This window comes from Rana temporaria, chromosome 3 (assembly GCF_905171775.1).
Source record: "Rana temporaria chromosome 3, aRanTem1.1, whole genome shotgun sequence".
In the NCBI taxonomy this organism is placed as follows: Eukaryota; Metazoa; Chordata; class Amphibia; order Anura; family Ranidae; genus Rana; species Rana temporaria.
In genome coordinates, this window is record NC_053491.1 from 467,438,492 (window position 1) to 467,454,021 (window position 15,530).

At 45.2% G+C, this 15,530-nt stretch overlaps 1 protein-coding gene across 1 annotated transcript; it reads left to right on the top strand.

Moving 5' to 3' along the window:
* The first annotated feature begins 5,365 nt into the window (after window positions 1-5,365).
* On the top strand, window positions 5,366-14,441 carry LOC120933597 (zona pellucida sperm-binding protein 3-like). Its single transcript, XM_040346886.1, has 8 exons — window positions 5,366-5,895; window positions 6,526-6,638; window positions 7,485-7,588; window positions 7,668-7,845; window positions 7,922-8,042; window positions 8,123-8,214; window positions 11,304-11,437; window positions 14,207-14,441. Exons 1-8 carry the CDS (start codon window positions 5,395-5,397, stop codon window positions 14,422-14,424), a joined length of 1,461 nt encoding a protein of 486 aa, XP_040202820.1. The 5' UTR covers window positions 5,366-5,394; the 3' UTR covers window positions 14,425-14,441.
* Window positions 14,442-15,530: the final 1,089 nt, after the last annotated feature.

Here is a 15,530-nt window from a genome sequence, read left to right on the forward strand (position 1 = left end):
TATTGATTTCATTTTAATGCGATGAGCTTGCAAGCCTGAAATAGACTTCTTACTATTGGTATAAAGGTATTTTTTCCTAGCTTTGTCTGACATGCTCAAAAGGTATATACCTGGCTCCATCGGCATCTTTGGCCCAAAGATACCGTTGATAGTAGAGACAACCCACAGAAAAATATCAATGGGAGTTTGGGGCATCTCCATAACATGTGTATTAAATTAGCCAGGCGTCTATTACATCTAGGGCATAGGGTTGAGTGGCTACGCTTCCATTTAAATGGCTTCTCAGGTATATATATGTTCTATGTTGGCTTTTGCATAGGGGATGAAGAGACCATGGGGACTGCTGCCCATTGGTTATCTGATAGACCCCCAAGTCTCGTACCCAATGTGTCCCTGATGGCAGATTTTATCTTTTAACTTATAAAGTATACCGTATTGTGAAATGAGACCATGTTTGGTATTCCTTTTTATCCAGTAGTGATCTATTTGGGGATTGTCCCGATGTTCATTGCATGTAAGCTTGACTCAAACATCGGGCGGTCGTTCCAGCGAACATGAGGCACTCGCAAGTTTGCCAGCCACAGAGTGCCCTATAATGCACTGTGAAATCACAGTGCATTGACAGCTGCTGATTGGCAAAAGCGTGCACCTGACCTGCATGCTTTGGCCCATCACAGCGTGATGTGCTTTTTGTGAGCCATGATTGGCCAAGGGCAGGGTGCCTTTGGCCAATCTTGGCTCGGGTACGAAGTCCACACCCCACACTAAAGGCTCACTGCAATACATCAAAGCCGTGAGCAAGTTAAATTTTTTTTTTTGCTTTTTAGAAATGTATTTTTGCTGCGGCATAGTGAAACGCAAGATGGATGCCCCACAGCCAGACTAACCCCCCCCCCTCCCCCGGTCACGATATTTAAAGAAATATTTAATTTCTGTTTCACTTTAAGCATTATTAAAATCGCTGCTCCCGGAGCAAAAAAATGAATTTTAAACTTGTTTGTTTGCATGTTCCCAAACACTAGATGGCAATAACTTGCATATAAGGCTTTAAAATTGGCACTTTTTTTTCTTCATGTTCGTGTCTCATAAGGTTTGCATGTTCGCAAAATTTTTTTTGCAGTGTTCTTGTGCGACCGGAATCGGGGGGGTGTTTCTCCCATCCCTATTAATATTTATAGATTTAAGTTAATGGGAATGTGACTGCACCTGTATGGCATGTCTGAGACCTAAACATTTAATGAATCTCTTGTATGGGGGTCCCATGTTAAGTACAAAGGTCTTTCTGAAATGATTGTGCTATATACCTCCCTTAGTCTTGCACAAATCGGACCCTTCCAATTTCATTAATTCCCCATAACTGTCATCCCATATTGGCAGGGCCAGCCCTACCATGGGTGGGTCCCCGAGCGGGACTTTCAGAGGGGGGTGGCAAACTGATGCCCAAGAGCAGTGGCAGAACTGTCGTTAACCAGCCCGTTATGCCGCTCCACTGCGTATCCCACTGTGAGAAGGGAGCCCAGCGCAGAGGTAACAGGAGCATGTGGGCAGAACACTCACTGCCCAGGGGGAGCAGGTGAATGGGCTTGCGGGCAGATGGGTGGGGGCGCAGAGAGATGACATCTCTCCGCCTGCCCTGCAGTTCTGCCCTCATTGTGCCGTCGCGGTCAGCAGAGCGATTACATCTCCCTGCTGCCTGACTTCACTCTGGGACACAGCTGGTGGAAAGTGACAATCCGCAACGTGCGGCAGATAATATTGTAGCAAATGACAATCCGCAACATGTGGCTAGCAGAGGCGGCATCAGATTAGATGCTGGTGTCTTTGGGGCGATCTTTGGGTCAGGCAGTTTATCAAGACCCTGGGTTTGGCACACATTTTGCTTGTGGATAAAGTAGGTAAAAGTCGCCTGCCTCAGACAGTGCTTGGCATCAGGAAGAGGTCCCAGACAAGTAGGGACACCATTCATACTGGAACCCCATTTCCACTTGGGTGTGGCTAGGCTGAATTCGGCCCCTAGAGCAGGGCTGTCAAACTCCATTTGTTGCGGGTTGCATCAGCATTATGATTGCCCTCAAAAGGGGGGTTGTATCTGTAAAATTAGATGTCCAGCGCATCCCCCTCCCCTTACATTAGATGTCAAGAGCCACCCCACCATCAGAAGTTGAGGACCAGAGGAGGGCTGGAGCTCTCCTGCAGCTGCAGGAGAGGTGTGAGGGCCATATTCGGCCCGCGGGCCTTGTGTTTGAAACCTGTGCCCCAGAGAAATGCTGTTGGCACACCTGAGACCTATAGCTACTACTGCTGTCAGTACTACCCTGAAAACTAGGTTAAGAGAATCGGGACAAATGTGTGATGGAGGGGCAGCAGGACGGTGAGGTGTCTGTACCCAGTGTACAGTTCCTTAACTTGGCTGTGAATTGGTGCCAGGAAATGGACACAAGGCCTTTTTAGTGGTAAATGAACTGAATGGAGGTTTACTAAAACTAGTGCACACAATCTGGTGCAGCTGTGTATAGTAACCATCCAGCTTGCAGGTTGTCAAAGACTCAATTGAACATGCTTAGGTTTATGCACAGTTTCACCAGTTTTGGTAAATCTCCCCCAATGTATTGGTACAGATTTGAGTAAGGCCCGGTTCACACTGGTGCGACATGCGCTCCGACTTTGAGAGCGCATGACCTATAAAATCAATGTTTCCCTATGAGAGCCGTCTTAACTGGTCTGACTTTTGAAAAGGTTCCTGAACTACTTTGGTTTGACTTGGGTCGATTTCAGCCCATTGCATTTAATGGAAGTTGGATCACCATCTTAACTGATCCAACTTGTGACATGCAACGTGTTTAGAGGCAATGTAAAATTTATTGGAAAAAATGGGGGGTATCCCCCCCCCCAATCCATACAAGACCCTTTATCCGAGCCTGGCAGGCCAAAAAAGGGGGGCCCAATGTGAATGAGTAGGGGGTATATAGTACACCTACCCAGTCACTCCAAAAAAGTATAAGAAAAACGGGAGACAGTTTCTGACAACTCAGAGAAAGGACCATAGGTGAATATGGACTTTAATTTGGTAGCCACCAGTAGACCCAAATGAAAGAGCACTCAATAGAATAAAAATATAATTTATTATATAATCATGGAAAAAATATTATGTAAGAACAGACATAGAAAACAAGTATTCCAATGTACGGTATATACATGGTATTGTTCCAAATACGTCTATAAAGAAGGTCCTACATATTGGGGCAAACATCGAGGAAATCAGATTAGAGGGATCGCTATGCGTTTCACTTTGCAGCTTTCTCAGGAGATCCTATTTTTTTATCAGATTGCAGTTGAGAAACATGGAACGCCAAGCCCAAAGCCACCGGGGGAGACGAAGGAACAGTGCACAGGTAGCCCCAATGTAAGAGTGCATCAGGTATGTTTCAGCCAGAAAAGGGAGCTTGCCATTCAGTGAGAGCATACATCCTGTGTGTAATGCACTCTACTAATATTTGTGCTGATCCTGACTGTAATCGAGCCCCCAAATCAGGTAAAGACAGGTTTCTGACAACTCCTTTATTAAAAATTTGATGTCCCCCCAGGGTATCTCCAACGTTGTTTACGATGTCCGCAGACCCAATAAAAAAAAAACACTCCTACCCTGACAAAGGTTCCCGCCCTTGTGACAGTTCTTATATAGCTATTGGGCATGGCCAAGCAGTGATGTCAACCGGAGACCTCACCCCATGTGACAGTACTGCCCGGGCATGATAGGTTAGTGATGTCACAAGGGACTGGGTCTTTGGATGACATCACCACACCCCATACTATATAAGAACTGTCAGACAACGGAGCTGTCAAAACATTGGGAGACTTTGTTTTTGGGGGGGATTTGTGTCTGCGACAGTTATCGTGATTAACGTTGGAGCTACCATGGGGGACATTAATTTTTAAAGAAGGACTTGTCAAACTGCCTCCTGTTTTTCTTACACTAAACTTCTTAGGTCTGCACACCTGTTTTGGACATTATAAGAGGTTCCCACCATCCTTGTGCTGAGTTCCCAGGTAGTCACAGCTGCTGAGTGGCTCCCACCATTCCTGTGCTGGGTTCCAGGTCTGATCAATGGTTGTGCCCAGGATGAGGGGCTCTGACAACTCCTGCACTGAGTTCCCAGGTCTGCACACCTGTTGTGCCCGTTAGGAGGGGCTTCCACCATTCCTGTGCTAAGTACCCAGGTATTCACAGCCACTCTTCCCATTATGAAGGGCTCCCACCATTCAGGTCTGAGCGGTCTGGACACTTGCTGTGCCATTACAAGGGGTTCCCACCACTCCTGTGCTGAGTTCCTGGGTCTAAACACCTGTTGTGCCCATTATAAGGGGCTTCAACCATCCATGTGCAGAGTTTCTGGCTCTGCTGAGCTATGTTGTTCATTATCAGAGGCTCCCACCATCCCTGAACTGACTTCCTAGGTCTACTGAGCTGCTTGGTCCATTATGAGGGGCTCCCACCATCCTTGCATTGACTTCCCAGGTCTTCACAGCTGCTGATTCCATTATGAGGGGCTTTCACCATCCCTGCTGAGATTTTCTATTATGGACAAAGTAACTGGAGGACCTAGGACACAGAAAGGTTAGCAGGGACAACCAACATTTCCAAGTGAACAGGAACAAAGTTGGAAACTATGGAATCTGATCTCACTGTTGGAGCGCCGAGAACATAAAAAAAAAAAAAACAGGACTAACTCAGCCTACCAGTCTTCACTGTTACTAAAATATCAGTTTTTGGTGGACTGACTTTTTGAGGTGACAATAAATAGGACCTTGCAGGAGAACAAGATCTAAGCAGATCCCAGAGATATAGGAGAGTTTACAAACCCAATCCTGCCAACAACATCGCTGGCTGAAAGTCACTAGGACTAGCAAATGATCACCATTTGCATTAAACACGCCCCCAAATATAAAAATGCACCCTGAAATATATCGCCCCCTATGGTATGAGCTACACTGGTAGTATTCAGTAGCATCTTGTAGCTTTCAATTGCACATGATTGAAACATTGATCAGTCATGTGAGATTATGCTAATGCATGTTGGTTGTATAGTGTACTCCATGGAGAGACATTTGTATCATCAGTTTTTTGATCACTTGCTACTCCTAGTGATTAATCCATAACAAATATAGTAGTGGGACTAAGCTACTGAAATTCTCCTGTGTAGCTCCACTCAAATGAGGTGACTGTCAGCAAGTGGTTAACTGTCTCAGCACCAAGTGATCAATCATGTTTTTTTGAGGAAGCCATTTGGGTGTGGTGATGATTTGCCCCAGCTGGGGGTATTAGTGACTGGTGGGAGGGGTATAAAGGGAAGCTCTGTCTTCCTGCCTCATTGTGCTGTTGGTCTTGCAGGCAGGATGGGTCTAGGAGTGAGGAGCTGCTGTGGTTGGCTGTTGCTTTTGGCCCTGGTTTATGGACCAGGGTTTGGATGTAGTGGGGATGGAGCCTTGGTGAGACATAGGCGCCAATCAGACTGGTGGAGGAATAACCAGCGGGTTGTACCTGGCCAGAGCCAGGGGTCTTCTAGAGGGGGTTCTGGGGGGATTTACCCAGGCACTAATGCAGTATATGGGTTTGGGGCTTCTAGAGGTGGGGCTCAGAGGGGTTCAACAGGTGGACGTGCTGGTGGGATGCTCCGCCAGCAGCCCCCGACTGTAATTTCATCTAGTTCCCCCATCAGTGTCCAGTGTGAAGAGGACCGCATGGTGGTCAGTGTCATGATGGATTTTTATGGGAATGGAAAGCTAGTGAAATCTTCTGATCTGAGCCTGGGACCCCAAGGCTGCAAGCCGAACACCCAAAGTGCTGATGAAGTTATCTTCCAGATTAGTCTGCAGGAATGTGGAAACACTGTGCAGGTAATCCTACACCCGCCCCACCCCTCTTCTTCTTCTTCTTCTTTTTTTTTTGTATTCAACTTGATTGGCTTTTGTAAACTAAACCCTGGTTGCTATGGGTTATTGCACTTTGTAGTGCCATCTTAAGGACTGTGTAGCTGATAATCCATGTTAATATTCCATTGTTGCTCTTCTGTGAGGGGGGACCTGTGTGTGTGTGTATGCTGCTGACCTTGTTCACTTGTACAGATCTCCTCAATTACTGCTGCCATCTTGGATGTGATGTCAGCATACTCTGAGCCATTACTTGGTAGTTTGGTATCAACCTTTTACCTAGTAGCTGTATGAAAAGTGGAGGAGCTAGGGCAGCAGAGTAAATGGACCTCCCCTTCCCTTTATTTTTCCCTTGTGACCGGGTCTTTAGAACCTGAAACCATTTTAAAGCGGACCTGTTGGAGTCCTCTAAGTGTGTGTGTGTGTGTGTGTGTGTGTGTGTGTGTGTGTGTTTCCACCCCTCTATAAGCATGATGGTTGGGTGACTAGTCTTAGATATGGGACACATACTTTTGTCTCCATTTCCACACAATTGATGTGCCCCTTGTCTAACTCATGAGTAGCACCACAGTGTCTATAATCTGATCTTATCTACAGATGATGCAAGACTGGGTGATCTATGCTACCAACTTGACCTACAGCCCAACCTCCTCCATTCCAATCATCAGAACCAACCCAGCCGTGGTCCCCATAATGTGCTACTACTACCGGTGAGTCTACACTAGGATACGAGGCATTTGCTGGTAAATATCTTAAGGCAAAAACATTTAAACAGGGAACAGCACACATGTCCAAATTCAAGACCTTCCCCTTCACATCCTGTTTTGACAAATAAAACTGAGAATCTCGTCAATGACTTGCCACTACAACAAGTGTGTCCATTGTGGTGATTGCCTCCTAGGCCTCTTTGACCACTCCAAAAAATGTTTGGGGTTTCCCTTGGGTTCAGTCCTGTTGGTAACTAATCTGCTTATTGGGGGGGAACAAAAACCTGATGGGCCTTAAGCCTTCTAAGCTATCAAATGTGTGGCCTATCCACTTATCAGTTATGGGGTCAATGCCCCCTACTAAACTGCTGCAGGCCCTCCACCACAGCCCAGAGGCTTGGCTTAAGTCTGATTTTATTTTATTTTTTTCTGGTTGTATTGGCAACCCATTTGGTTATACCAGTCTACCTTGGTGTCATTTTGGACATTTTTCATATTCCAATAATCTCCCCCCCCAGCAGTGCCCTGATTACATGTTTTGTTGTCCCCTGCAAGGAAATGCTGATCAGCTCTCCTCGCCACCGTCAGTGTGAGGCGAGAAGCGCTGATTACCTGCATTCTGTGTTTACATGTGATCGGCTGCACTTCGACACAGTCGATCATATGGCTCTTTACAGAGATCGGTGTTCCATCTCCTAGCAACACGGGATGCCGTCGTATGTCATTCCCAGAATGAGAGCCACAGGGCTGCACTGTCATTTGACTGTGTTTAAATGGTTAATATGGATCTCCTGAAATTATCATGATTTCCATTCTGGTTCATTACTGACACTGCTGTTCTCTGTATAGGCATGCCAATGTGAGCAGCAAAGCCATTGAGCCAACATGGGTTCCATTCAGCACCACAGTGTCCATAGAAGAGAGGCTGTCCTTTTCCTTGAGGCTAATGACTGGTGAGTTAAACAAAGAAAATTAATTAGGAGGGGGGAGTGTTGTCTGAACTTTACATGTAATCTCCTGTCTTGTCTATAGAGGACTGGAGTGGCCCTAGAAGTTCTCCCATCTATCAGCTTGGAGATATTCTCTACATAGAGGCCTCTGTGGACACTCAGAACCATGTTGCACTGATCCTGTATATTGACCGATGTGTGACCACCATATCTCCTGATCCCACCTCTTCTCCTAGTTATGGCCTCATTGAAGAAAATGGGTATGGGTTTTTTTCTGGGGGGGGGGGGGGTTGTTTGTCGCTATAATGACCTCACTCAACTGACCATTTTCTACAGCTGTCTAGTTGATGGAATGCAAGATGACTCCTCTTCAGCCTTCATTGCCCCAAGGGTTGAGCCAGACAAGCTCCAGTTCACAGTGGATGCTTTCCGATTTCATGGAAATGATGCCTCTCTGGTGAGGACAGTTTGCATTGACTGGTACAGATGGGTGCCTTGTAAGAACTGATAACCTAATTTAAATACTTCCCAATCCAGATCTACATAACCTGTTACCTGAGAGCTGCTGCAACCAGCCAGGTCCCTGATGCCATGAACAAGGCCTGTTCCTATAGCAAAGCCACACAAAGGTGAGATGGTAACCTGAAATGGTTTCTTGTTCCATGGATTATTGCACAAATTTCTGTGGTACTGTACCTAGAACAATGTCTCTGTGAACCAATAACAAGGTGGGTTATTGAAATTAATGGGGAAATTGGCCAGCAATTGTACATATGGAGAAAAAACATCCATGGGCTAATGGTAATACCTGCTTCCAGCATATCCATATTGTACCATGCATCTGCTTTTTGGGATAAAAACCTTGGTGTTTGCACTTCCCAACAAGAGGACTGGAGCTGCCCCTCCATGCACACTGGATGTTTTTGTTCTTCCAGGAGTGGGGCCGTATCAGCCGGTCCTCAGCAGGGTCACCCACACTGCCAACAAAGTCATCCTATCAGCAGGAGCTGCAGATCTGAATCCTATTAACGGCTCCTCTCAAAGAACCAGGAGAAGGCGGGCATTGCCGCATAGTGTTGGAGTGGCGACTGCTGTCTAGCCATGGCCCTCACCAATACCGTCTGTGTTGGAGACCCCTGCATTGGCTATCTCTTAAAACATGCAGTCATGTCTGAGCTTGGAAGTGGCAAACGCCCATTTGGACATAAACTGCCTTTATCTGTTCAGGTTGTAATTACATAGTTAGTCAGGTTGAAAAAAGACACAAGTCCATCCAGTTCAACCACAAAAAATAAACCAACAAAATAAAAAACACTGTACAATCCCATACACCCAACTCCATACCCACAGTTGATCCAGAGGAAGGCAAAAAAAAAACCAGCAGAGCATGATCCAATTTGCTACAGCAGGGGAAAAAATTCCTTCCTGATCCCCCCGAGAGGCAATCGGATTTACCCTGGATCAACTTTACCTAAATCTTAGTACTCAATTATTTTATGTACATTTAGGAAAATATCCAGGCCTTAAAGCAATCTACTGAGCTGGCCAGAACCACCTCTGGAGGTAGTCTGTTCCACATTTTCACAGCTCTTACTGTGAAGAAACCTTTCCATATTTGGAGGTGAAATCTCTTTTCCTCTAGATGTAAAGAGTGACCCCTTGTCCTCAGTGTTGACCGTAAAGTGAATAACTCAACACCAAGTCCACTGTATGGACCTCTTATTTGTACATGTTGATCATATCCCCCCTAATTCTCCTCTTAAGAGTGAATAAATTCAGTTCCTCTAATCTTTCCTCATAGCTTAGCTCCTCCATGCCTCTTATCAGTTTGGTTGCCCTTCTCTGCACTTTCTCCAGTTCTCCGATTATCCTTTTTGAGAACTGGTGCCCAAAACTGAACTGCATATTCCAGATGAGGTCTTACTAATTTGTACAGGGGCAAAATTATATCTGTCTATGCACTTCTTCCCCCAATCCAGAAAGAAGAGGGATAGTAAAGTGCAATATATGTAGGAAAGGGAAAACCTTCTGGGTGGGATGCTAAACCTATGCTTCTCTACTACTTTGTCTTGCCAATGCTTTAAGGCAACTGCAGAAGCTAATGTTTTGGGTAGACCTGTAATGTGGTCAATCAGAATTGGGCCTAGCATAAGGTATTCTGTGTCAAAAATCGGCATACTCGCAATCCACACTTACTGGGCATCATGAGCCTCACTTACAGTATTGGGCATCTAGTGGCTCACTACTAAATCTATAATTTAAAGTCTTAGTTTTGGGTGAAAAGCTCCTGCATGTCTTACTGGACCAGTTAAGATAGATATGTGTAGTGTTTGCGTACTTTCGTACAGGTGCTATGCTTAAATTTGGTGTGAAAGTTATGTTGCTCTCATTCTGTCATTTGGCTGTCGCCAATTCTGGATTGTGGGTCAGTCTGCGCCCCAGAGATGCAGTTTCATCTCTGGGCGCCAGAGGGGTCCAGGCGGAGCCGCTTCTTTCCAGCAGCCAATTGAAGGAGTTTTCCCTTGCGGGGCATGCTGGGGAGGAGTATTTCTGTGGCTGGGGCCGTGGTTCAGGGTTCTTCGCGGGTTCCAGGTGCGGCACCCACCTTTAGGGTGTGCGCACGTCACAGGCCCCACCGCTATGGCCCACCAGGCCGGGGTTGCGTGCTACGCGGAGTTCCTGACTCTGGGCTCTTATAGCCCGGAGCGACCGATGCTGCAAAGGGGGCCCCAGTGACTTACTGGGTCCCCTCTTCTATTGAGAAGATCCCAAGCTGGGTGCTGTTCAGTGGGGGATCAGTCTGAGGAGAACCCGGAGGCAGGTGATCCAACAGGGCTTGAACGAACCACTGGGGATCTGGGCACGGGACACTGACAGGTCGCATTCAAGCTGTCAGTCAGTGACCCCAAAGAACAAACGGAGGATTTGTTCTATCGTCCTAACTTCGGAGCACTAGGCCTGTGGCAGAGGTCTCGTCTGAACGTTCAAATCTAATTCAGAGCCAAGTCTGTGGCAGAGACTTGTTTTCCTTTTCCAGAAGCTTTAAGTGGTGCTCTGGCTGCCAGGCCTGTGAGGTCTGTCCTGCTGATGCCTTCCTCCAACCCAGAATTTTATAAACCTGTCACCTCAGTGGAAGTAAGTGTAGCAATTGGTCGATCTGCCAGTGAACTGCTGTGATGTGTATGCTGCTCCTAGTCCATCCACAGATGCCACGTGATCAAAACCTTGGAGATCACATGAGCACTGCTTGGTGGCTAATATTCAGGGAAGTAGAGCATGCATGCCTAATGGGGCTTCAATTTGATCAACTTCATTTGTTCTAGCTGTGCCGATTTCAGATCGCATTTGCTAGTTCCACTACAGAATTCAGATCCAGGGATTGTGGAATATATATTCTCAGAAAATATCAGGTCTCTCTGCTACAGTCAGAGGTCATGCATTAACCTGTATAGTGCCAAGTCTTGAGTGTAAGTCCCAAGGAATGGGGGGGGCTGTATTTCCAACACATGAAACTACATGATCTATGCATTTGTGCAGGTAAGGTTTATAATTTTTTAATAAAAGCATATCTTTAGTACTTGTTGCTCTAACTCAAGTGCACTATTGCATCTCGTAGGCATTGGTTCCAAGAAGTTAACAAATACTACTCTACAGCATTGGTTCACTAGAACTTCAAGTCTTGCTTCTAAATGTAGACTTGTCTAATTGTCTTCTCTAGTTGGTCTGCAGTTGAGGGCCCCAGCAGTATCTGCCAGTGTTGTGGTACAGGCACCTGCAGCAACCCTACTGGTCTGGTTTCCGGAGGAAGGGGCAGATTTGGAAGACCAAGAGGCAAGAGGGATGTCTTGGATGGTGAGTTATTAACTGGCAGCTGCTAGATACAATGTTATGAATGTAGGTGATCTCTCTAGATGTCTCCTAAAGGTGATCTTCACTGAGAACATTAACAGGTATTGGAGTAATGTTTGACGTGACTTTCAAATTGGTATTATTCTGTAAAGAGCTGCGCTATTTACCTAAATGACAAAGTACATAATGGGCATAAGCCAAAATGAAAATGGTGAATCGCTCTTAAAAATGTTGGTGGATCTCTTAGAGTCCTCTCGTGATGCCAATGATTCACAAATCCCTCCACATTGCACGCTTGCCAGATAGCAAGTGGTGATGGCTCTCATCTGGGAAAGGCCTCTCCTATGATGGAGCAGGACAGATTGTCTAGGTCCTTGAGCCAGATCCGAAGAAGCCAATCTCATTCAATGAGGGGGACTCAAAGTTGCCCCAGAAAGGAGACTCTCCATAATATTGCACACTTAATAAAAATAAGGCACTTGCTCGTAAGGGCATAAAAGGCTGGCTATAAACACCCATCCTTCTGTGATACTAGCAGCGCAGTGAGATCAGCATGTACCTCCTACCGACGTGTTTTTGACATCCTGGGGTACGGACGGTGTGCTGACTCACCGCATTAAATTCCATATGCAACTAAAGCCCTACCTCAGGCGGGTAGACCCCAAATTTGGCATAATGAGGGAGGGGAGAGAAACTAACCTACCATTTTGTAATGTGCTATGATTAAAAATGTTAAGAGTCTCTAATTGCAGATCATAAGGAGACAACTTTGGTATAAGACAGGGACCTAATTCCTCTGCGCCCCCCCCCCCCCCCCGGTTTTTCTATTGAGCAAAAACGGTATAAACATATAGACTAAACTAAAATGAGAACAAAATTGGAGGAACCATTATACAAGATCATACTAAATGGAAATCCTCGTAAAAGGACCCAACAGTCACTAGTACAGTAAGAACACTGTTGGCAAACCACTACTGCCACCAGTGGTTGGCAAACAAAACCATACCCAAACCAATAATATTGGGTGCGTAATGACCATATTAAGATGGTATCAACGTGTGTGTGTGTGTGTGTGTGTGTGTGTGTGTGTATATATATATATATATATATATATATATCATGGCATTCAAAATGGCAATACTGTCCTGGCAAGTACTAAATTGGGGGGGGGGGGGGGGCAGGAGATTATTATTCTAATCCAATCGGGGTATCACTGTGGTATCGCAGGGTAAAGTGACCCCCCCCCCCCCAATGGTCAACATCAAATGTAAAATTGATACTTTAGGCTGAGGGCTAAAATGACCCAACATTAACAACCATTAGATATTAAAACCAATGGCATCAATACCTTTTCAATGAACAATCAAATCAAGGAATGTGGGTGTTTGGTTTAAAAAAAATAAAAAGCAAAAGTAACAAATTGAACAATACCTGCCATCTGAGATTCACGCCAAGTTTATTGGCACAATTGATTAAATTCTCTACTCGGTAATTGTCAGGCATTGACATCAACATTCAAACCATATGATTTAACCCTATGGATTCATGACATTTCTAATCTAAAGATTTCCTTTACCAGAGAACTGCCCCCCCCCCCAATGGGGGGATACATTTATCTATCCCAAAAAGACTGTTAGGCTTATGTACCAATAAGTAGTGTTTGGATACAGAGTGGTTATTAAAAACGTTCAAGATGTTGGTTATGTGTCAGTTGAGTCGGCCATATAATGGATGTTTAGTTTGGCCCACATATTGTAGCCCACACAGGCACTGAATAAGATAAACCACTCCTGTTGAGCATGTAATGAAGGGTTTAGTTTCAAATTCCACTGATGTACTTGTGGAGATGAATTTGGGGTTTCTCCTAGTTGTACAACCAAGGGCATCTCCTACTTTAAAGGCCTGTAAGGCAGGGGTAGGCAGCCTTGGCCCTCCAGCTGTGGTGAACTACAAATCCCATCATGCCTGTGTGAGGGTCATGCAATATCTCATGGGACTTGTAGTTTTACCACAGCTGGAGGGCCAAGGTTGCCTACCCCTGCTGTAAGGCTTTGGAAGAAGCTAGCTTTCCTGATATGTTGGGAAATTGAAACCATTGGGTGCCAATATGATTTTTATTAAGGGAGGGAGCTCCCCTATAGATCACTTAAGGTTTTGTGGGCAAAACGGTGTTCACAGAAAAGGTGGCAATAAATGGGAGCTGCATTCTTTTAGTAAATCCTCCAGATTTGGGTGATCTGATTGTGAGTGGTGCACAGGGATTCATTAGAATAACCCTTTTCACGAAACCTCTCTAGGATGGGTATTTGCTTGGATCAAATGCTGAAGGCTATTTTGCTGTAGTTTCCTAGATTAGGACCCCCCCCCCCTCCCAACCAGGGGCCTGAAGGTTCTAGTTAAGCCTCCGTGGCTGATCATCTTTCACCAGGACCAGTGGAAGGTCTAAAACCTGTCTGGAAAGTCTAGAATCCTGATGGCTTTATATTGCGTGTCACCAATGGAAACTTTCCCACTGTCACTTCTATCATAACTGGAATAGGGGAAAATCTCCAACGGCTCATACCACAACCTATGAAGTTAACCATTTAGTTTCATCCCAATTCTGTCCAATATTGACTGAAGGAACAATTTTTGGATTTGAGGGTCTTTAAATGGGTTTTTAACTTCTGGACATTTGTGTAAAGGCTAGACTGACTGCTCTTAAACTGCATTGAATTGTACAGAAATGTGTCCATTGACCTCTCACTTTTCTCCTATTAGAAACCCACACAGAAGAGGGACAAACTGTGACCACTCTGGGACCTCTGCTTGTGATTGGACCTTCACAAAGGGATGTTGCGGCTGCAGTGACAAGGGAAGAGTCTGCCCCTGCGGAGCTCTGGGTGTTGGTGGCTGTCGGATGTCTTAGTCTTCTTGTTGTCATGGTGTGTGCAGTGTTCATTGGGAAATCTCTGAAAAAGCCACAGTATGTGCTGTCTGTGGAAAAATAAAAATACATTTAATGATTGTCTATTGATTTCATTTTAATGCGATGAGCTTGCAAGCCTGAAATAGACTTCTTACTATTGGTATAAGGGTATTTTTTCCTAGCTTTGCCTGACATGCTCAAAAGGCATATACCTGGCTCAATCGGCATCTTTGGCCCAAAGATAACATTAATAGTAGAGACAACCCACAGAAAAGTATCAATGGAGTTTGCCAACCCCCCCCCCCCACCCGGCACAATATTTAAAGAAATATAATTTCTGTTTCACTTTAAGCATTATTTAAATCACTGCTCCTCGGGCAAAAAAAACGTTTAAAGCTTTTATTTTTTTGCATGTTCCCAAACACTATATGGCAATAACTTGCATATAAGGCTTTAAAATTGTCACTTGGTTTTTTTTTTTTTTTTTTTTTTTTCCCATGTTCGCTATATATATATATATATATATATATATATATATATATATATATATATATATATATATATATATATATATATATATATTTTATTTATTTTTTGCTGTGTTCTTGTGCAACCGGAATCGTGTGTGTTTGTCCCATCCCTAGTGATATTTATAGATTTAAGTTAATGGGAATGGGTCTGCACGGCATGTCTGAGACCTAAACATTTAAAGAATCTTTGTTATGGGGTCCCATGTTTAGTACAAAGGTCTTGCTGAAATGATTGTGCTATATACCTCCCTTTACTCTTGCACAAATCAGACCCTTCCAATTTCATTAATTCCCCATAACTGTCATCCCATATTGGCAGGGCCAGCCCTAGCATGGGTCCCTGAGCGGCACTTTCAGAGGGGGTGGCAAACTGATGCCCAAGAGCAGTGGCAGAACTGCCGTTAAACAGCCCGTTCTGCTGCTTCACCCACTGTGAGAAGGGAGCCCAGTGCAGAGGTAACAGGAGCATGTGGGCAGAACTCACTGCCCAGGGGGAGCAGGTGAGTGGGCTTGCGGGCCGATGGGTGGGGGCGCAGAGAGATGACATCTCACCACCTGCTCTGCATCATTGCAGTTCTGCCCTCATTGTGCAGTCGCGGGCAGCAGAGCGATTACATCTCCCTGCTGCCTGACTTCACTCTGGGACACAGCTGGTGGA